The sequence below is a fragment of the Pristis pectinata genome, chromosome 6 (assembly GCF_009764475.1).
Source record: "Pristis pectinata isolate sPriPec2 chromosome 6, sPriPec2.1.pri, whole genome shotgun sequence".
In the NCBI taxonomy this organism is placed as follows: Eukaryota; Metazoa; Chordata; class Chondrichthyes; order Rhinopristiformes; family Pristidae; genus Pristis; species Pristis pectinata.
Genome location: NC_067410.1, coordinates 33,614,502 through 33,636,380, shown reverse-complemented (window position 1 = coordinate 33,636,380; position 21,879 = coordinate 33,614,502). Strand labels below are relative to the sequence as shown.

The window sequence follows — 21,879 nt, the reverse complement described above, 5'->3', positions numbered from 1 at the left end:
TTAAGAAGGGCTTGGATAGGCACATGAATGAGAAAAAAATGAAGGGATATGGGCATTCTGTCGGTTGGAGGAATTAGTTATGTCGGCACAACAATGTGGGCCAAAGGGCCTGTTCTGTGCTGTACTGCTATGAAATGTGCTGTGGAGGTGAGAGAATAAGCTAGAAATATGCTTTTTGGTGAGGCGTGATGACAAAAATTATGGAACTTAAATCAATGCAATAAAAACAAAATGACATAATTTTCCTTGGTGTTCCCAAGTTTAACTAACTTTGTTTTTGTTCTTTTTTAGCCAAAGCTTCTGTCCAGGGAGCTGCTGGATCTGGTGGCATCTCATTTTAACCTCAAAGAAAAGGAATATTTTGGAATAACTTTTATTGATGACACGTAAGTAAAACATACTAAATATCAATCAGTTAATATGTGCACTATAGTTATAGCAACACGTTGCTGTTGAGTATTGTTATTTTGTGTAGTTCACTGCTGAAAATAATTCATTTAGGAATTCAGCAACAGTAAACACAAATCCTTATCAACATTCCCAGGAATCATATTGTCATTAAACAGAAAATATTACAAGTTGCAGTCTCAGCACACGCCTATCATTGTACAAGATTTATAAAAGTCAGTATTGTTGGTTTGAAACAAGTTATCCTGATCTATTGCTCTCCAGCAAAAAGGATATTGTTTTCATAAGCAGCGTTGTCTATCTTATCAAAATGTCAAGGAATGATGGCATGCATAACTACTAATAAAAAAAACAGGCTACCTTCTTATCAGCATGTTCATGAAAGGGCTGTCACTTGTACAGAATAACAGTTAAAAATATATCTTGCTTCTGCAGAGTACTGTTGGAGTTTTAACCCATACTGTTATTTGCACAGCTCATTATGGACATGGAATCAGTGTGCTAATAAAGACAATAACGTTACGTCTTTCCTGGCATATAGAGTGTGGTATAATTATGGTGCTTTGGTTAGAATCAGGTTGTTTAATTTGTCCCAAATCCGGCATTCAATGAGTAGGCACATGTGGTACAAGCCACATTGAACATCATCTGAGTAAAAGAACCAGTGTAAGCGCAATGAGTACCCACAAAAAGTGCGGAGAAAAGGCAGGGAGTCGATCAGCATTCAGTGTTGATTTGATGCCATGTTGCCATTTGGAGCTCAAAGTTCCAGCTAATACAGTCCTAACCACATCTGACCATGCATTCAACAGCAGGAGTTGACCACTCCATATACCTCATGCCATCACTATAGGTACTTAAATGTATCGTTTACTACTTTCAAGCTAATTGCTGTTTGATTCTACTGACTGCTTGCTGACTACAATTGCTTCGGCTTTTTGGGATTATTTCCAGTTGTTGAAGTCTACGGGAGAGATATGCAAAGTATTGAATGATATTCTTCTGATCTGATCTCTTCTAACATTAGTTGCTCTTGGATATGGAAGCATCAGGAAGTGCTTCCTTTGTAATGCAGTATGGCTAAAATGAGCATAGATCTCACTGAGCATAATCAACTGCTTGTAGATGAAAGGGGGTGGGGGGAGGAGAAGGAGAGGGCATGTGTGTTCAGAAGGACTGTGCATTTGCAAAGAATGTCTGGAAAAGGATGCAAGAATTCTTGTTGAGATTCATCCTGAGTAGCTGCGTAACAGCGGCCTCTCTGATCCATCGGCTGTTCCCAGGGATGCGTATTGAGACAAACATCAAGCCTCTGGAACTTGGTGAAAGACACACTTCGGCGTGCCCGAAACTTAAATTTTTTTAAATTTAAAGTTTTATTTACAGCGTGGTAACAGGCCCTTCCGGCCCAACGAGTCCGCGCCGCCCATTTTAAACCCCAAATTAACCTACCTGTACGTCTTTAGAATGTGGGAGGAAACCGGAGCACCCGGCGGAAACCCACGCAGACACGGGAGAATGTACAAACTCCTTACAGACAGCGACAGGAATTGAACCCCGATCGCTGGCGCTGTAATAGCGTCGCGCTAACCGCTACGCTACCGTGCCACCTTACCGTACCGTACTTGTTGGTCTTCCAATACATTAAGAACTCCTTAAGGGAATGCTGCTGACTGGCACATTCCTGGTTGCAGTCATATACTGTATGCTAAAGGATGCACTGAAGCATGGACTGGATGGCACTGAGAATGTGGGAAAAAAACCCACGCACTGCTTTTATTTGTATTTCTTGTCTGTATATGTAATATTTCTATGAATAATGTTTTTGAAATTTAAAAAAAAAATCAGGATGCAGTTCTTCCACTTGAGCCTCAACACCAGCCATAGCAGCAAAGGTAGGGTAGGGCAAGGACTGCATTGCTAGTGGCTGGCAAGATAACCTTGGATCTCTTTCACCCAGTTGGACATGAATCCAGGAACAATTGGGACACCCACCAATGCTTATTTTAAATGGATCATCAACTTCTTTCCTGTTAGTTGATTTCTGGTGTCCTGTTGTTGTGATTGAACAAACATAATAATGCTTTTTGGAGTCCTTAAAAAAAAACTAGTAAAGCATCAGCAATAGGGTATTAATTCTTGCAAATTGAGTTAGTGCTGTAGTCAGTGCAGGTGGACTCCTGAAAGTATCTGTACAAAGCAAGGATGCATTGTTAGTCATTCCCATTGCAGTGCTGCATTTATGGGATGAGCATGAGAGGCTGATGTCCTCTGTCCTGATGCAGGGCTTCAACCCAAAATGTCGACAGTTCCTCCCCTCCCCTCCCCTCCCCTCCCCTCCCCTCCCCTCCCCTCCCCTCCCCTCCCCTCCTCTCCCCTCCCCTCCCCTCCCCTCCCCTCCCCTCCCCCTCCCCTCCCCTCCCCTGCCCTCCCCTCCCCTCCCCTCCCCTCCCCTCCCCTCCCCTCCCCTCCCCCCCACAGGTGCTGCTCAACCACAGAGTTTGTCCAGCAGATTGTTTGTTGCCCCTATATATGGAACCTGACCAACCTATTGCAGTCATCTACGCAGTCATAACTGGAGAATCACCAACATTGTCTTTTCCTGCACCATTCCCTCTGTTATTTCTGACGATCTATCCATGGATCCCCTTACAGCTGAGCGTGCATCATCATTCAAATTCTTGCTGTCAGTTTTCACATTACCCAGCCAGCTTCATCAAACAATCCACTGTCCTGAACTTGTTGAAATGTTTGTTCAATATCCAGCAGAAGACCAAAACGCAGCATCTTCTGTCTCAGTCACAGTTCCTTAGAAACAGACTCCATCCCCCTGCCTGAAACAACTTAAAGTAGCTTACAGTTGAACAATGCATTGATTTTAAAATAGTTTATTTTTCCAACTTATTCTGTTCCACAACTATCACCCCATCATTCCCTCTCACTCACTCACTCCCTCACTCCTCAAAACCTCCACTCCAATTCAGGCCTTTTGAGCATTTTGAATTTCATTGTCCCAGAAGGGACAACCTGCTAAACCTGTATTTGTATCGCTCCTTTCATGTCCCCAGGATTTCCCAAAATCTTGTATCGCCAATAAACTCCATAAAGCAGTAGTTAAAAAAGTTGATTCAACGACATATTTGTATTTACTTTTGGCATTGAAGGAACTCCTGTCTGAAATTATACCTCTTTGTGTTTAAACTTTAAAACATGATAATTCATGAAGAATAAGCTTATTTTTGCTCTCTGCAGTTTTTAGATATTATTTTGACAAAATGTAATTTATAAAGTATTCCCCCTTTATATTTTGGGACTTGATTGTCCTTATGAAATTATTTATATACAAAGAGTAAAATTAAAATTTTGTGTATAATGTTTCACTGTTCTGTTTACAAATTAACATGAAGCATTATTAATTTTACAAAATGCACTATAGCAACTTGCCAAAGCTGCTTCAAAAGCATCACTCAGACGCGTAACCTTGAACATCCAGAAAGACAAGGGCAGAAGTTGCGTGAGAATGCTACCACTATCAGGTTTTCCTGCAAATTGCATGGTGTCCTGCTTTGGAAAAATACTACTTTATTATTATTATTACTGAGTCTAAATACTAGAGCTCTTTGCCTAACAACACTGTTGAGAGTACCTTTGCAGCACATTATCAAGAAGGCAGGTCACCACTGGTTTCTCAAGCACAAAGGGCTGGGCAGTAAATGCTGGCCTATCCAACAACGCCCACATCCCGAATGAATGAAAGAAACAAAGATCAGCAATATACTGCAAACTCCTAGTGGATTTGAACATTAGTGCGTTTCCTTTTTGTGTACTGCAGTCCACACCCACTTGAATGTTGGGAAGGGAAGTTTCTTATTTTTAATGGATTGGTACCATATGAGGTCACCAGAATAGCAATTTTAACTTTCTTGTAATAATTCTATTTTTACGTTTTGAAAGAATGTGAACCAGATTAACTTAATGGGAAAATTATAGGGGACTCCTTAAACAATATTGGTTTGATGTATAATAATTTAAAATGTAATATTTTATAATGACAGTAAATAAAGATCCTTGAATCAAATAATCTGTTCCATTGGAATAGTGAATGATCAGCTGAAATGTCCTCATCCAGTGATCCCATTTTCAGTGGTCTTATATACAGGGTTCAGTCAGATTATAAATGTAATTGTTCTCGTGTGAGCAACACATCAATTTTCATTCTGCTTGAGTTGCGAGTTTAAATCCAAGCAAAAATTAGATAAGGAATATGACTCAATAATACCACAAACCTGTAGCAAAAATCCGGGAATCTGCACACTCACATCTCTCAGCAAGCTGAAAACTGATTCAACATGGAACCAACTTGGAATTAATAAATAAAACGGGATGCAAACAAATCTGTACACAAGTTGTACTTCCACATAATGATGAGCAGTACATTATTTTGCACCCTACCTTGCCCTTTGAAATGCCAAGTTTCAAGTTTGCCTCAAGTTATTTGTAATAATGTCATTAAAAAAAAGCCCAGAGAGTCATTGTTAATCCTTTAAACTATAGATCACTTTGTACTCCCTGCTAAGACAGACTAATGTTATAATTTCGATAAAATTGTTCAATTTATTCATGCTATCATAATATCTCCCTTTTAAAGGCAATTTTAGAAAACAATATTTAGGCTTTTTTTAATGTTGGTATTTGCTTTACTTGCAGTGAGCTGAATTAAATTTGTTTCTGGATTTTGTTTGCTCTGTTCTCTCTGACCATGTTCATAGAGATTAACCCAGTTTAAAAAAAATATGTAACCACAATAGGTGGTGCAATTAAATGAAGTTTATAGAACATATATGTGAAGTCGTACAAGAAACCATCCCCCATTGTGGGAAAGATCATTTGTTGCCATTAGCACTTACTTGCTGTACTCTGGGCACTGTTTATTTAATGGGCTTTCCCTCAATCTTGAGTGCAGTCTTTGTTCTGCCAGTGTTGGTCTTGGCAAAGGAACATTGGCGAATCCTGTTTTACACTCAAAGGTAGAAGGTTATTCCCTAATTTCCTGTAAGACTCAACAAGTTAATGATGCTCATCGTGCAGCTGGTGAAAGAACTGCTTCCCATCAGTTTTCTTTGTCTTAAAATATAAATAGATGTATAGTTACTCTATAGTCTGACAACTATGGCACCATTAAAATAATCAGCTAAAATGAGTCAATTATGGGGATAATGATTCCGCTTTACAATTTAAATGAGGCTAAATTAATATACATCATTCAAAATGTGTATTGTCTCTCTGCATATTGTAACATATTTTACCATCACATTGTAGTGTAAGTTGTAATTCTGAGTCCATTTAAGGAAGTATATTATCTGTTGAATATCAATGACACCTATTTCCTGCACGTCATGGGGGGGGGGGGGGGAGGGTGTGGAATCTTGCTTTGCTGTCATGAAGATAATTGATTATTGTGCATTACTTTCTCATTAAATTCTCAAGCAGTTGATGTTAGATCAAAGCTGCTCAGCAGTAGTAGGTTGAAAGGAAAAGATCAACTATTCATATTTCATCTACCATTTTCAAATATCACATTCAGGCTGAAAATTACAAGCATATTGGCTTTTGAATTTTGGCAAAAGGCGTCTTTTTCTTAACATATCAAGAGAGAGGTTATCTTTTGTTTTTGTTAAATTGTTGTGTATTTTTTTAAAAAATTCAATTTCTTTCTGTCTCATGTCCAGAATGATCAATAGCACCTTGTTTATTTGTGGGCACACCATCACTTCCGGGCCAAAGAATCAAACCCAACTCCAAGTTATTTTTAAATAAATGGTAAAAAGAAAAAGTTAATTCCCTGCTCCAAGATTCATCCATTAAATTTATTGGAAGCTATTGGATTGGGGTTGTACTTCATTATGTCAGTTGTGAACATGGTACTTCATACTGATGAGAAAACAAAGAAAACTTTAACACAACAGGTCTTTTGCATTCCACATTGTTATCTCCTTGTACTTTATTAGGTAAACTCATATTATAACAGCACATCACTATGACAACCAACTGAATTAAAGATACTCGAAGATATCCATTTAGATAGTAACACCCATTATACTAAACTGTTTCAGTTACCTTATTGAGTTTATTTCACATGTGAGAAATTTACCAATTAAATTCTTGCTGTTGTTCATTAAATTCTGGAGACCGGCATTCTCTACGTGTCTCTTATCATTGCCCATTAAAAAACAGTTTTGAAAGTTAACTTGAAAGTGAGCCCAGCTGAAAAACAAGAGCGAACCAGGTACTTAATAGCTGTAAAGTGTTCACACCAACAGATGGAGCAAATGATGCACAATGTAACCCAGTTACTCATGTCATCAAAACAACAGCCTGAAATGAAAATTGTGTGTTGTCTATTGTGCCTTGTACATTTGTGTGAGCAGAGAGAATATAACAGCTTCATTGCAATCAGGCAGCAATTCATTAATAAAAATGCCTATTATGTATTCGAAAAAAAGAATTGCATAATGACATGCCATTATTTATGACCTTCTAACACAACATGTTCTTCCCTGCAGAGGTCAGAGTAATTGGCTACAGCTGGATCGCAGGGTATTGGATCATGATTTGCCGAAGAAAACAGAACCGGTGGCCTTATTCTTTTCAGTCAAGTGAGTTGATTCTTATTTGCATAAAGCTGAACTCACATGATGCACCAGCAAACATAACAAAACTGGTGAGGCTCTAGATTTTTAGCTTCAAAGTATTAATTTGGGTTCACTGAAAAGGCAGTTGTTTGAAGTGAAGGGTTGGAATGAGAGTAAAGGAAGTCGAGGGTAAGTGAGGTGGAATTTTCTAAGTTAGGTGTTAATTATATTCTGGACAAAAGCTTTCTGCATTAGGTGCAGTAATCAGATATTGTTGTTAAGATGAAATGGTACCTTATTTGTCACCCAAAGCAGTAATTTTTGAATTTACCTGGTGCTGATTTTAATTCTAGTGAACTATCCAAACTCACTGGAACTTTAAAAGTGTGCATACTTTCTTTGACAATTGTAACTTTTTATTGAAGTAACCTAAAATGGCAGAACCCACCATCAGACAGAAGAAACCAAACACTGCAAGATAACAAGCTCATGCTGTTATTGTACATAATTTGCATCAGTTACTCCAATTGAATTTCCTGTTAACTATCTGAAAAATGTTGGTATTTATTTGTTTCTCTACTCCCACACACTACAGAAGCTTTTACTTCCAGTCATTTGAGAGTGCACCAGCAATAGTGAAGAGGCTAGAGCAGAGCCAATGCCCACACTCATTTAAATATAACTGGCAATGTGCCTTCCCAAGAATGGTGCCCCAGCGCAGTTTGCCAAATTCAGGTGCAGTATCTGGGAACCTGAATGCTGCCTAGCAACAATATGTTAAGTCCTGAGATGTGACCCAGGATACCAGTGGCCCACAGATTGTTATTCCTACACTCACAAAAATAACCTCATTATTAGGGCTCGTTTGGTCCTTTTGGAGCTCAATCTCTAATTAAAACTGAATGGAACATACACTGTAGACACTCTGTTCATCTGTGCATGTCGTAAGTCCCGAAGTGGGCAGGAGCTTTGGATGCCTAGGATTTACAAAGAGAGCCAGCCAAACAAAGTTAAAGTTGATTTGGTTTAAATTAGATATCTTGTGTGCATGTGTGTACCATCACCTCGAAAGAAAAACAAAGATTGTGCAACTTTTAGAGCAGAAATTACTAAACTGTATACATGCAAAACCTTTCCACAGGTATTCTGATGAAAGGTCATCAACTTGAAATGTTTGCTTATTTACTCTCTGCTCAGATACGGCCTGATCCGTTGAATATTTCCAGCATTTTCAGATTTCATTTCAGATTGCTAGCATCAACAGTATGTTGCTGCTGCCCTTCCCACATTTCTCTGATCAGCACACTGATGCTAATGTCATGACACAAAATTATTTCATTGTTATTTGATACTTTTCCCTCCACTTTTGCAGGATATATTAGACACAAGCAGTTGCATATAAAATCAGTCAATTATCAGCGAAGACACTGCACTATTGAACTTGTCTATTTTTAAAAAAATTAATTTATGATAAATGAAAGAATGCATCCAAGGAAATCTGAGCTAGCCAAGTCCACCTTGTGCGGCTGCATTGCAATACAATATATGATAACGTAAAGGCACTGGTATGCAGATTGATTACAGCTCATTGACAAGGGAAATTCGGGAATAACAGCTGTGACAAATTTGGAGTCATAAACTAAACCCTTATTGCTGTTGTCCATCAGTGAGCCAGTTATATGCTGCAGTTATACTGACTGCATGCCATTCACATTTGGGCCACATGCTTGTGCCCTAGAGAACAGCTGGCAAGCTACAATGTGCACATCAGAATATGTTGGACTTTGGTATCTGCTTACTGCAATGCTGAAGTGTGAAATATGCGGTCAGATGGGGGTGAATCCAGCCTTCCACCCTGTCACGCTACACCTGGCACCCAGCCCTTGGCTAGCCCCAGAGCATAGCTGAAGGGCTGGGGCTGGAGATGCACTTCATATCCAGTCCCTCAGTTTTCATAGCATCACAGAAACGAACAGCACAGAAATAGGCCTTTACTGCCCACCTCATCCATGCCGACCATAATGCCAATCTACGCTAATCTATTTGCCCGCATTAGGCCCATATCCCTCAAATCCTTAACTATCCAAATGCATCTTAAACATTATAAAGGTATCTTCATCCTCTGGCAGTGCATTCCAAATATTCACAACCCTGTATGAAAAACTTGCTCTTCAGATTTCCTTTAAATATCTCCCCTCTGTGTCCTCTAGTTAGAGACTCCCCTGTCCTGGGAAAAAGAATCTGACTATCCTATTTATGCCTTTCATAATTTTGTAAACCTCTATAAGGTAACTCTTCAGTCTCAGATTGAGTTGGTAGTGTATCCTATTTATAGCAGAGAAAAAGTTGGAGGGATGAATTATTCATGAACTTTCCTGAAAGGAACTTGAAGTCTGCCTCTCTAAGCTAACTGAACACATGATGTACAAAATAACTTCAGCAATTGCAGAGGTTGTTGAAAGAAATGCTTCCTGAAACTTAGTGATACAGAATCTAAATACTGGAATTAAAAGTGCACACAAAACCAGAGTGAACTTCTTTAATGACACTTGTAATGCTTTGTATCTCTAATCATTATTGTAACTGTGCTGAACACACCTGTTTAAAATTCTGACCTTTTACCACTCCACACATTGTATGCAGGATTTTGAGAACTTGAGGTTTTTGTTGCTGAAACTTGAAATTTGAAGCTTTTTAAAGCATTAATAAACATCTTTTTAATATTCTTGAAACAGCGACATACTTTGATTTTGTTAATTATTGATGCTGGACAGAGACAGCTGGAAATTATTGTAATCCAAAGTAAATCCATTTTCTGAAGTTAAAAGTTGTTTGAATCCTTCCTTCAGAAAATACATTTTCAAAATTTTGATAATGTGAATGTTGCCTCTGCTTGAATTTCAATGAAGCAATTAACTACAAAGAACTTAGTGAGTATGGTGCCTCCAGCAGGAAAGACAAATTACTAAACGATCTGATGGAACTATAATACGTGAAGCACTGCAGTGCATATTCAGTCTATGTACTTGGATGGTTAAAGTGTTTTAATCATATCATACAATATGGTCAGATAATGGAAAACTAACACGTTTACCCATTTAAAATATCTGACACATTTCATGGTTTATTATGCAATACTCTGCCACTTTTAGGTTTTAATTGTGTAATGCATGTCATTTTTATAAAAGAAAATCTTAAGTTTGAAATAGGGAGTAAGTACATCAAAGCAAAGCTGCATCAATTATCCATTGGAGCAATTGAAGATTGATGTTCACTCCATTATTAACTGAATTTAAAATTCTTGGTGCAAACTTGTACCTAGCTGAAATCAATTCCTTTCATCTGTCTCAGTTGTCCTACTGGTAATAAGAAAGAAAAGGATGAATTGGTACCAAAGTAAATTACTCCTACAGATAATTTTGATCTCTGGCACTAAGGCTCAGCTGATTGAGCCATATAGACTTACTTAATTTCAAGTGCTGTGTAAACAAAGAAAAATTGGCCTCACCACTCTAGGTTCAGGAGGGGGAAATGGAGTTCCATTGCCTAAATTCCAACCTGTGATCTGTGCTTAAACTGTGTGTTTTTGTGACTGTCGGGTGAGGATTGAATTATAAGTTTGATGTTCTGGGGTTCTGGCAGGGTGCTGACACTCACTGACTTACTCAGCAACATCAACTAGTTGTGCTTGGGACCAACGGTGGAACTGTACACCAACGACCTTGGGAGTGGAGGGAAGAAGAAAATAATTCACTCCCTTCTGAATCCCTTCAATCTGTCCCACATTAAAGATAATCATCCTGGGCAAATTTACAGCAAGACTGTTTCAAATCATTTCAGATCACCAAGCACAGCTGTTGCTTCTAAGTGTCCGTAACTCTTTTGTTCCAACTTTTTTATTTGTAGATTTGTGCAATAAGAACCAGGAAATAACATAACTTTTTGCATTACAGTTCTCCTTGTCTAAAATTTTTCCATATTTCTGATCCAGGCTGATCACTGGAAAGATTACATTCTCAGCTCTATTAGTCCAACTAGTCATCCCTCACATTAGCTCCCTGAGATCTATAACAATCCACTAGGTGGTACGCATGAGCAGCTCGGAGCTGCCGCTAATGCTTAACTGAAAATAGTTTTGAATACAGCATATTTGTCACGTATACATTAAATGCTACTTTGATGCAAAAATGTTTAATGATAATGAATAATAAATGTCAATTACTTTATTACAACTAAATTGCAGAAAATATTTTGTGAACTTATTCAGTGTATTTGCTTTAGGTTTTATATTGAGAACATATCATTCCTAAAGGACATTACCACTGTGGAATTATTCTTTTTAAATGCAAAATCCTGCATTTACAAGGTAAGGTTTTTAAGCATAATTTATTATCAAAGTATATTTTGTAGGTTGTAATTTAATATGGATTATAATTATTGTTGTGGAATCTCTACCACTTTGTGAGAAAATTTAACAATTTCCTATTAGAACGATTATGACTCAAATCTATTCTTCATTGAAGTCGCAAACATGTCAATTTTCACTGCTTACATGGGATTGTTAATTACATTTGGTGACATCAAAACACATTAATACCAATGGCTCTTAGCTTTCTAAAGGCAACATTTAAATATTTCTCTTTCTGCCAGAATAAAATTATTCTTTTATAAACATAGAAAAATCAGCCCTGTGGAATTTTATTATCACAAGCTTCCATTTCACAACTTTTGTTGACTCACTACTCCCTACAAAAACTAATTGGATGTTATTCACCTTTCTATAACCTTTAATTTTGCTGGGCAACAATTATGAATCCAGTTCCTTCCCAAATGAATTGCTTTCTTCAGAAATTTTACGATATATTCCCTCTATCCACCATCCTAAGTGATTTAAACAATTCTTGAGTATTGTGCCGTGTCCTTTAAAACAAATTCATAGACCAGAGGAAAATTTCTGGTCGCTTTAATCACAAAGAAAGCTTGAAACAGGCAAGTCCTCAACTATGATAACCCATTGAATTTAAATTTCTGTTCAAAACATGGTACATTTGATGACATGAGAGACTGCGGATGCTGGAAATCTGGAGCAACGAACACACAATGCTGGAGGACTTCAACAGGTCAGGCAGCATCTATGGAGGGGAATAAATAGCCAATGTTTCAGGCCTGAAAAGTCAACTATTTATTTCCCTCCATGGATGCTGCCTGTCCTGCTGCAGTCCTCCAGCATTTTGTGTTAGGCACATTTGATGGTATGATAAAGAATAAACTTTGATTTTTTTTTAATTTCCAAATAACCCCAATTTCAAATAATACAAGTAAAGTAAAATAATGACTTGCTGCCAAAGATTCTATATAAACATTTTTGATGTTATAAATGTATTGCTGCATTTTAAGATAGAGCCTGTATTAGAGTATTATGCTTTTAATGTTTTGTAGAACTTGGAGTGTAATCTACAAAAGCAGTAAGATTTGTTGTTGATCATGAAATGGATTCTAAGTCTAGATCTTTCAGCAAAGTGAGGCATCCTGTAGAATCTGCCACAGTGTACAAGGACTATTTCCAGAGACCATGTTCAGTTTTCCATCAATAAGGTCATTATTTCCAGCAACATCAATTCCTGCTATATAAGCAGTAGTATAGTTCTGTACAGGATTTGGAGTGCTTGCTTATTGTAAATTGCACTTTGCTGCAATTTATCATTTCGGAGTAAAAAGAGAGTCATTCCACAAAGCTAATATTTCAGCAGCTCTGCAGTCATGAGAATGGAAAAACAAATTTTGTTTAAAGGAGCAGAATTCAAAGCAACTTTAACAGTTCAGGGTGAACTGATAAATTCACAGAATTTCTGCAGTCATTTGCTGTGGGCAGGGAAGAGAAAAGCATTTGCACTTGCATCAGTTCAACCTCCCCTTTTCCTTCCTGTCACATATCCCTAACAGGTCTGCATTTCCAGTGTTTAATAAAGTGACATTTATAATCAACTGGAGTTATTAATATGTACTGCCTCATGCTTCTCATAAGTTCACCGCTTGAATCATTAGAATAAGCTGCTATTAAAAATTTCTGGAGATCTTGCAGAAGAATACTAATTACTTTCCCAAAGAAATACCAGCATATATGGTGATGTATATTTTACCTCTGCTTCACCTGTAATCATTTTAGTATATTTCGTACCTAATGAAGCTCATTCTATACCATGATTTTAAGCGATTCAATCCTTGGATTGAATCTATGCAACTCCTAAAATAAAAACTACATTTGTGCTATTTCTACACTATGTCATTTGATACTATTCTTAAAAGTTAATTGACTTAAATCCTGGCCATTAACACTTACTATTTTGATGCTAACAGTAAAATTGTACAAGTATGTCATCATTTCTTATTATCATTTCTGATCATTTAAACATGTGCCAGAATGTCACCACAAATATGTCAATCACCCTCTTGCTGAACCAGCAGCTGCAACAGTACCTGACTCACTGAATAAAATCTAACTTTGGTTAATTATTCACCTACATATTGGCCTAGATTTTCTGCATATCTGAATTCCAAACCAGAGAAGTGTCATTTACAATTTTTGCTCATTGAAACAGCTGTGGGAGATATTGGCACATCTATGGTGGGAAAGATGAACATGTTCATACATCCTAAATGTGGTTAGCACAGGATTACTTCTCATGTTAGAGCAACACAAACATTCCTTAAAATCAGCAACTACTTCTCCCTCTGCATTCTTTCTCGGTGTACTTTACAAATGCTACCTTCATTCTCTCTGATCTTCTTGAAAAGATCCCTTTGGAAAGCTTTTGCATGCCTAAGATGCACTTTAAGTCGAAAGTACATTTTAGGCATGCAAAAGACTCACAAGGATGTTACTTGGAATGGAGGGCTTGAGCTCTAAGGAGACTGGATAGGCAGGGGCTCTTCTCCCTGGAGCGTAAGAGGCTGAGGGGTGAAGTTAGAGGTTCATAAAATCATGAGGGGCATAGATAAGGTAAACAGTCACAATCTTTTTCCCAGGGTAGAGAAGTCTAAAACTAGAGGGCATGTATTTAAGGTGAGGGGGAAAGATTTAAAAGGGATCTGAGTGGCAACTTTTTCACACAGACGGTGGTGGGTGAGTATATGGAACGAGCTGTCAGAGGAAGTAGTAGAGGCAGGGGCAATTACAACGTTTAAAAGACATTTAGAAGGGTACGTGGGTAGGAAAGGCCAAATGCAGAGAAAGGAACTGGCTCAAGTAGACAACTTGTTCAGCCTGGATGAGTTAAGCCAAAAGGCCTGTTTCCATGCTGTAGAACTCTATGACTCTAAGTCGACTGCAGTATGTGAATAGATCTCACTGTATCCTTGCTCAGCTTGGTCATAGTATCCTTTGCTTGGGCATCATCATGTAAACTTATGAAGGATAGTATTCAAGAATCTCCTTAAGATGCTTTCTTACCTGTTTAAAACATAAAGGAATTCTTTAAAGTTATGGTATTGTGGCAGTTTCCTGAGAAATGAGCATTTACTTCCATGATGGTATGATGTTGCTCAAAAGAAAAGAGTGCATTGACAGAGGAATTATTATCTGTGGATAGATGTATAGACTTTGATGCAGGGAGTATTTCTGACTGAAGGAGTGTAATCTTTGATTCTTTGGACTTTGAGGAAAACCATCCCTCAATAACATTTTAATCCCTTATCATGTTGAAGGTAGTTTTGCATCCAGAAGCTGATTATATTCAAAGACAACAGCATATCTATGATTAGCTTGAATTATCTGTGCGTGATCTTTTGATCCATGTTTTGGATACCGCCAGTGGCTAGCCCGATTAGTTTCCTGGAAGAAGTTTTAATGTGAAGAGCAGTGCCTGTGCTGGAAGTGGGCTATAAGCATGCTTGAAGCATATGAAACAACTCAAACATGTTCCATGGTGTGCCTGTTTGGTCGTAGAGAGAAAGGAGTCTATATTTTTTTGTGGAACTGTAGATATATGGGTATAGTTTTAATAATCTGGTCTTTGTCTGTTATTTCACTTCCAAGAAGCATTAGCTGGGATTTTCCAAAGTCATATCTCTGTGTAAGGTAGCAGCTCCTCAACAACACCTCAAAAGCTGTTGATACATTAGCTGGTGATATCAAAAACAAACGTGAGAGAGATGGAATGGTTTGCATTTATGTGTTTTTTTTTCTGGATTTTGGAGTGACATTTGTGCACATGTAGTATCAAATGATAAATTTTTTTTTAAAAAAACACCTGTTAAATAATAGGTTTATCCCATTTCCTTCACTTTCAGAATAGGAGCCAGACGAGCATTATTGGCTGATTCCTATCTTTCTCTCAGATGTTGTATCCGTGCCTGCGTGGGTTTCCTCCAGGTGCTCTGGTTTCTTCCCATGTTCCAAAGACATACAGGTTAGGAAGTTGTGGGCATGCTATGTTGGCGCCAGAAGCGTGGCGACACTTGCAGGCTGCCCCCCAGAACACACAGTGAAATGCATCTTTTGCGTTGAGTGTTTCAATGTACATGTGACTAATATTGACTCTTCCTTGAGCCATTGTTGCTGATGTAGTAAAAATACTTAACAATGACATTGGGAAGGGAATTCCAGAATCTTTAACCTGTAATAGTCAAAGCATGGAAGAGGTTGTCTAAATAGGACTTGCTGCTCTAATGCTTCAAGGTGGCAGAGACAATGCTAAAGGTATGCCAATGACTTTCTGCACTGATGCCAATAGATGGTATACACTGTAACCACACTACATCAGTGGTGTATGGTGTGAATGTATATGCTGGTGGATTAGATGTGAATCAATTGGTGTGCTTCATTGTTATGTGTTGTTGCAATTGCATTTGTCCAGGTAAACATTGAATGAAACATCACATTCTTGTGAGTTATAGACGTTGGGAAAATTTAGCGAGTCCAGATATTCTTCAGTTAACACAGAATCCAGAGCTGCTGTCCTAGTGTCCTAGCCAGGATAGAAGATCTGCAACTGCTCAATCTTGGCTTCTGGTCAATATTGACTCATTGGATATTGGTGCCGAGATTTGAGTGACTGTAGTGAATTGAATGTTAAAGGTGGTTAGGTTCCCTGTTGCTGGAAATGGTAATTATCTTGTGTGGTGTGAATGGTGGTACTTATTCTTTCAGTTCTGGGTTAGATGTTTGCCAGGTCTTGTTGCATGCAGACATGGAATGCCTTATTATTTCAAGGACAGTGAATACAACTGAACACTCTGCAGCATTTGGGGACCAGCTCCATTTCTGACTTGATATTGGTAGGAGGGTCATTAGTAAAACAGTTAAAGTTAGTTACACCTGGGACGCTACTACAAGGAGCTGGGGCTGAGATGATTGGCTTCCAACAATGAAACAACTCACTTCATTTAACTCAACACTATCAAATTCATTTATTTCATATACAACATGGTTTACATTTTAGATCATTCTACATAAACTGTACCCTAAATTCTAGAAAAAACACAAGAAAGAAATTTAAACTATTCAGTCTATCTTAAATAAAATGAGTGGAACTGAACTAAATCCAGTAACTCCATCAGTCGTCTAAGCTTCCCTATGGAATTGCTTCCCTGTAACGTACTACTTCGTACCATGGACTGCATGTTACCTTCCTGTGCTTGGTACCAGATGTTCCACATGCAAATGAAGATTACGGGGCTATTCTGTCAACGCATTTTGACATTACTATTTTTCTACATTGGTCAAGGCCATTAGCTAAATTAAAATGATAACCTACTACATTCCAAAAATTTTCTAAAAAATGACTGGCATTTCTTCAGAAGTTGTTTTGCCACCCCCACCATCCCAATTGATCTCTCTCCCTTTTCATTACATCCTTAAATGTGATTTAACAAAAAACGCACTTATTTAAGATTTTTTTCCCTCTGTTTATTTTACAATATTTCCCTCAGTTCTTTAGATAGCATTTCATAACTGAAAGTCAGGCATGATTCTAGGTCACTGATGTCTATCATGTGACCACTGAAAACCGTGGATTTTTCCCATCACCGTCTGAAGGGGGATGTTCAGATTAATATCTTCTCATTTTATGTCCAAAATTGAACGTGTCTTATTTAGAAGAAATCAAAAGTCCAAAATCCTATCAAATCTCAAGTTACTGTCTGGCATCTTCCAGATGGTACAGACTTCAGCTACACTGTCCTGATGGTGGAGGGAGTAAACGATTAAGGTGATGGATAAGATGCTACTGTTCTTGAGTTTCTGTGGAGTGAATCCAGAATTCTATGACAATCTATTTTTCAGATTTCCAGCTTTGTGTATTGTGGGATTGCTTCTGGAATCATCTGTTAAGAGCATAGGTCCAATTTAAAGGTTATGTCCTTCAACCTGAAAAATTAGTTTCTTCCCATTCTATTGAATCCTTGATTAATCCTAAACAATTAGAACATCCTTCTCCAGGTAACATAAACCTAATACGGGGGCTCCCTGGGTTACGAATGAACTGAATTATGGAAATGCATGCAAGTTCTCCCATATGTTTTTAAAGCATTTTTCAAGCCAGTAATAATAATAAAATGTTTCATGTTATTCATTAATAACTGGATACAGTATATATTCCACAGTTTAATTATGGGTAGGGTTAGGGTAATTATTCAATGAAATGAAAGAATCACAGCAAGTGTGTGCTAGAGAGATACAACATAGGTTGCTATAGAAAACAAACAGGTTGCTATAGAAAATCATCTTACAGACAGTTCTCAAGAATGGAACTCTTGCACAACCTGGGGACTGCTTAATATGCAACTATGGTCATAATTTAACTTGGTTATCACAATATCACTGTGTCCATTCAATGTCAATATATGAAGTGGGAGGCTTTCAAAAGTGAAGTATTGAGAGTACAGAAAGTGTATGTTCCTGTTAGAGTAAAAGGCAAGGCTAACAGGTTTAGGGAACCTTGGTTATCAATGGATATTGAGGCCCTGGTAAAGGAAAAGAAGGTGGCGCATATCAGGTATAGGCAGTTAGGGTCAAATGAAGTACTTGAGGAGGATAAGAAATGCAAGGGAACACTTAAAAGAGAAATCAGGAGGGCAGAAAGAGGACAAGAGGTTGCTCTGGCATACAGGGTGAAAGAGAATCATGGTTTCTATAGCGATATTAAGAGCAAAAGGGGAGCAAGAGACAAAATTGGTCCTCTTCAAGTGGTCATCTATGCATGGAGCAGAGACAGATGGGGGAGATCTTAAATGAATTTCTTGCATCCTTATTTACTACGGAGACAGACACAGAGACTATAGAACTGACAAGTGTAGTGAGGTTATGGACCCTATCCGGATTACGGAAGAGGAGGTGCTGGCTGTCTTGAGGCAAATTAGGGTGGATAAATCCCCAGGGCCAGTCAAGATGTCCCCTTGGACCTTGTGGGAGGCTAGTGCAGAAATTGCAGGGGCCCTGGCAGAGATACTTAAAACGTCCTTAGCCACGGGTGAGGTGCCGGAGGACTGGAGGATAGCTAATGTTGTTCCGTTGTTCAAGAAAGGCTCTAAGACTAAGCTGGGAAATTATAGGCCAGTGAGCCTGACGTCAGTCATAGGTAAATTATTGGAAAGTATTCTAATAGACAGGATACATAAGTTTTTGGATAGACTGGGTCTGATTAGGGACAGTCAACGTGGCCTTGTGTGTGGTCAACCAGGACAAACCAGGATAGGACTTGCACAGTGAATGGTTGGGCTCTGAGGTGTGCGGTAGAACAAAGGGACCTGGGAATACAAATCCATAATTCCTTGAAAGCGGCATCACAGGTAAATAGGGTCATAAAGAGAGCTTTTGGCACTTTGCCCTTCATAAATCAGGGCATTGAGTACAGTAGTTGGGATGTTATGTTGAAGTTGTACAATATGTTGGTGAGCCCGAATTTAGAGCACATGTGCAGTTCTGGTCACCTGCCTACAGGAAAGATATCAGTAAGCTTGAAAGAGTGCAGAGAAAATTTACAAGGATGTTGGCAGGACTTGAGGACCTGAGTTATAGGAAAAGGTTGAGTAGGTTAGGACTTTATTCCCTGGACCACAGGAGAATGAAGGGAGATCTTAGAGGTATAGAAAATTATGAGGAGTATAGATAGAGTGAATGCATGCAAGCTTTTTCCCTAAGATTGGGTGAGACAAGAACTGGAGGGCATAGGTTTAGGGTGAAAGGTGAAATATTTAAGGGGAATCTGAGGGGAAACTTCTTCACCCAGAGGGTGGTGCGAGTGTGGAACGAGCTGCCAGTGGAAGTGGTAGATGTGGGTTCAATTGTAACATTTAAGAGAAGTTTGGATAGGTACATGGATGGGAGGGGTTTGGAGGGATATGGTCTGGGTGCAAGTAGATGGGACTAGGCAAAAGATCAGGTCAGCATGGACTAGATGGGTAAAAGGGCCTCTTTCTGTGCTGTAGTACTTTATGACTCTATATCCTTGCTGGTTTATAATAAAAAAGAGCTTTTGACAAGGTCTATCCAGAGCTTTATATAAAAAATAAAGCATTACTGTGTATTTACTACCCTGACAAACAACAGTTATGTCATTGTAACATCAAGAATATGGATCTGTGGTTTTTATCCTTCTGACTATGTGTTTGGGAGCTTTTGTTATCAAATTACATGGACCGAACCAATAATCTGCTCATTGATTCATCATTTGGGTTCTGCCAGGCTATCAAAATGCCATGCCCTATCCAAAGGTGGGGTGAAAAAGAGGGGAATTCCAGAAGTGAGGGGACAGTGGCTACTGTTGACATCAAAGCAACATTTGAATCAGAATCCAAATCAGATTTATCACCACTGATGTGAAATTTGTTGTTTTGTGACAGCACTGCAGTGCAAACTTTCCATTATTTTGTTGATGATTGAGTATGGATTGAGAGAGCAATAATAATTTGGATTGGATTTGACCTGCTTTTATGTACAGGATAATTTTCCATTTTGGCAAGTAGATGTCAATGTTAAAACTATATTGGAATAACTTTTATAAAGCCCTGGCTGTTTCTGGGGCACTGGTCTTCAGCACTCTAATCAGGATGTTGTTTGGGCGTACAGTCTTTGCTGTATCCAGAACGCTTAGTTGAATTTTAATGCAATGTGGAATAAATTAAATTGCTTGATGACTGGCTTCTGTAATGGGGAGTCCTCAGGTCAATCTTCAACTCGATACTTCTGGCTAAAGGTGGTTGCAGATGTGTTGGTCTTTTTTTTATGTTCTGCATTCTTTTCTCAATTGGGATTGTAAGAACCTTTGTAATAATAATAGTGTGGCAGAGATGTGTGCTGTTCATCTGTGTTCAGCCATCTTTATTGTTTCTCCTCCTAACTTTCCCTGCTAGTTTACAGTTGGTAAGCCAGCAGTGTGGCAAACTAAGGAAGATACAAGCAGTGAATTGCATGTGTGAATCTCTTTCTTTCATTAGTTGTGTAATTTTCCACCACCATTTAAGGACTGAATGGGGCAGGACTGAAGAACTTTGAATGTATTGCTTTTGGCATCACTTAGCCCTATCTGGAGAATGGTAGTTCACGTTAACCTATGCTGAAGCTTTACCAGGTTGGGACGTTCATTTTTAAGTGCACCTGAAGCTCCTTAATAACCTTCATTGACAAATCGGTTTATTATTGTCACATGTTCCGAGGTACAGTGAAAAACTTTGTTTTGCATGCCATCCATACAGATCATTTCATCACATCAGTACATCAAAGTAGCACATGGGAAAAGCAATAACAGAATGCAGAATGATGTGTTACAGTTACAGGGAAAGTGTAGTGCAGGCAGACAATAGGTGCAAGGCCATGACAAGGTAGATTGGGAGGTCCATCTTATCATACAATAGGTGCGTTCAATAGTCTTATAACAATGGGATAGAAGCTATTCCTGAGCCTGGTGGCATGTGCTGTCAGGTTTGTATCTTCTGCCCAATGGGAGGGGGGAGAAGAGAGAGTGTAGAGGTGGGAGGGGTCTTTGATTATGTTGGCAGCCTTTCCAAGGCAGCGAAAAGTGTAGACAGTCCATGGAGGGGAGGCTGGTTTTCGTGATGTGCTGAGCTGTGTACACAACTCTCTGCAGTTTCTTGCAGTCTCAGGCAGAGCAGTTGCCATACCAAGCCGTGATGCATCCGGATAGGATGCTTTCTATGGTGCATCTATATATAAAAAAAATTAGTGAGGGTCGATGGGGACATGCCAAATTTCTTTAGCCTCCTGAGAAGTAGAAGTACTGCTGAGTTTTTTTGGCCATGGAGTTTCCATGGTTGGACCAGGACAGGCTATTGGTGATGTTCACTCCCAGGAACTTGAAGCTCTCAACTCTCTTGACCTCAGTGCCATTGACGTAGACAGGAGCTCTGCCCCCCCCCACCCCTTCCTGAAGTCAATGACCAGCTCTTTTATTTTACTGACATTGAGGGAAAGGTTGTTGTCATGACACCATGACACTAAGCTCTCTATCTCCTTCCTGTACTCTGACTCATCATTATTTGAAATTTGGCCGACTACTGTGGTGTCATCTACAAACTTGTAGATGGAGTTAGAGCTGAATCTGGCCACACAATCATGAGTGTATAGGGAGTAAAGTAGGGGTCTGAGGACACAGCCTTGTAGGGCAGAGATGTTGCTGCCTATCCTTGCTGGTGGAATCTGTTGAACAGGAAGTCAAGGATCCAGTTGCAAAGGGAGGTGTTGAGTCTTAGATCTTGGAGTTTGGAGATGAATTGCGAGAGTTGGCATAAGGAATATGAGATTTCCAATATGGAGGAAAGTGACTCCTGCTGCTGACAGCTCACTTCACCTCACAGATGCCCAGATTTGAGCTACTATCCAATT

The 21,879-nt window shown here is 38.8% G+C and overlaps 1 protein-coding gene across 1 annotated transcript in view; it reads left to right on the top strand.

Annotated features, from left to right (window-relative positions):
* Positions 1–21,879, top strand: part of LOC127572118 (FERM domain-containing protein 4B-like) — a 178,692-nt gene that overhangs the window by 45,714 nt on the left and 111,099 nt on the right. The window contains exons 3-5 of the mRNA XM_052019011.1: positions 292–386; positions 6,972–7,064; positions 11,322–11,406. Coding sequence (XP_051874971.1) covers positions 292–386; positions 6,972–7,064; positions 11,322–11,406 — 273 coding nt within the window. The remainder of the gene's footprint in view (positions 1–291; positions 387–6,971; positions 7,065–11,321; positions 11,407–21,879) is intronic.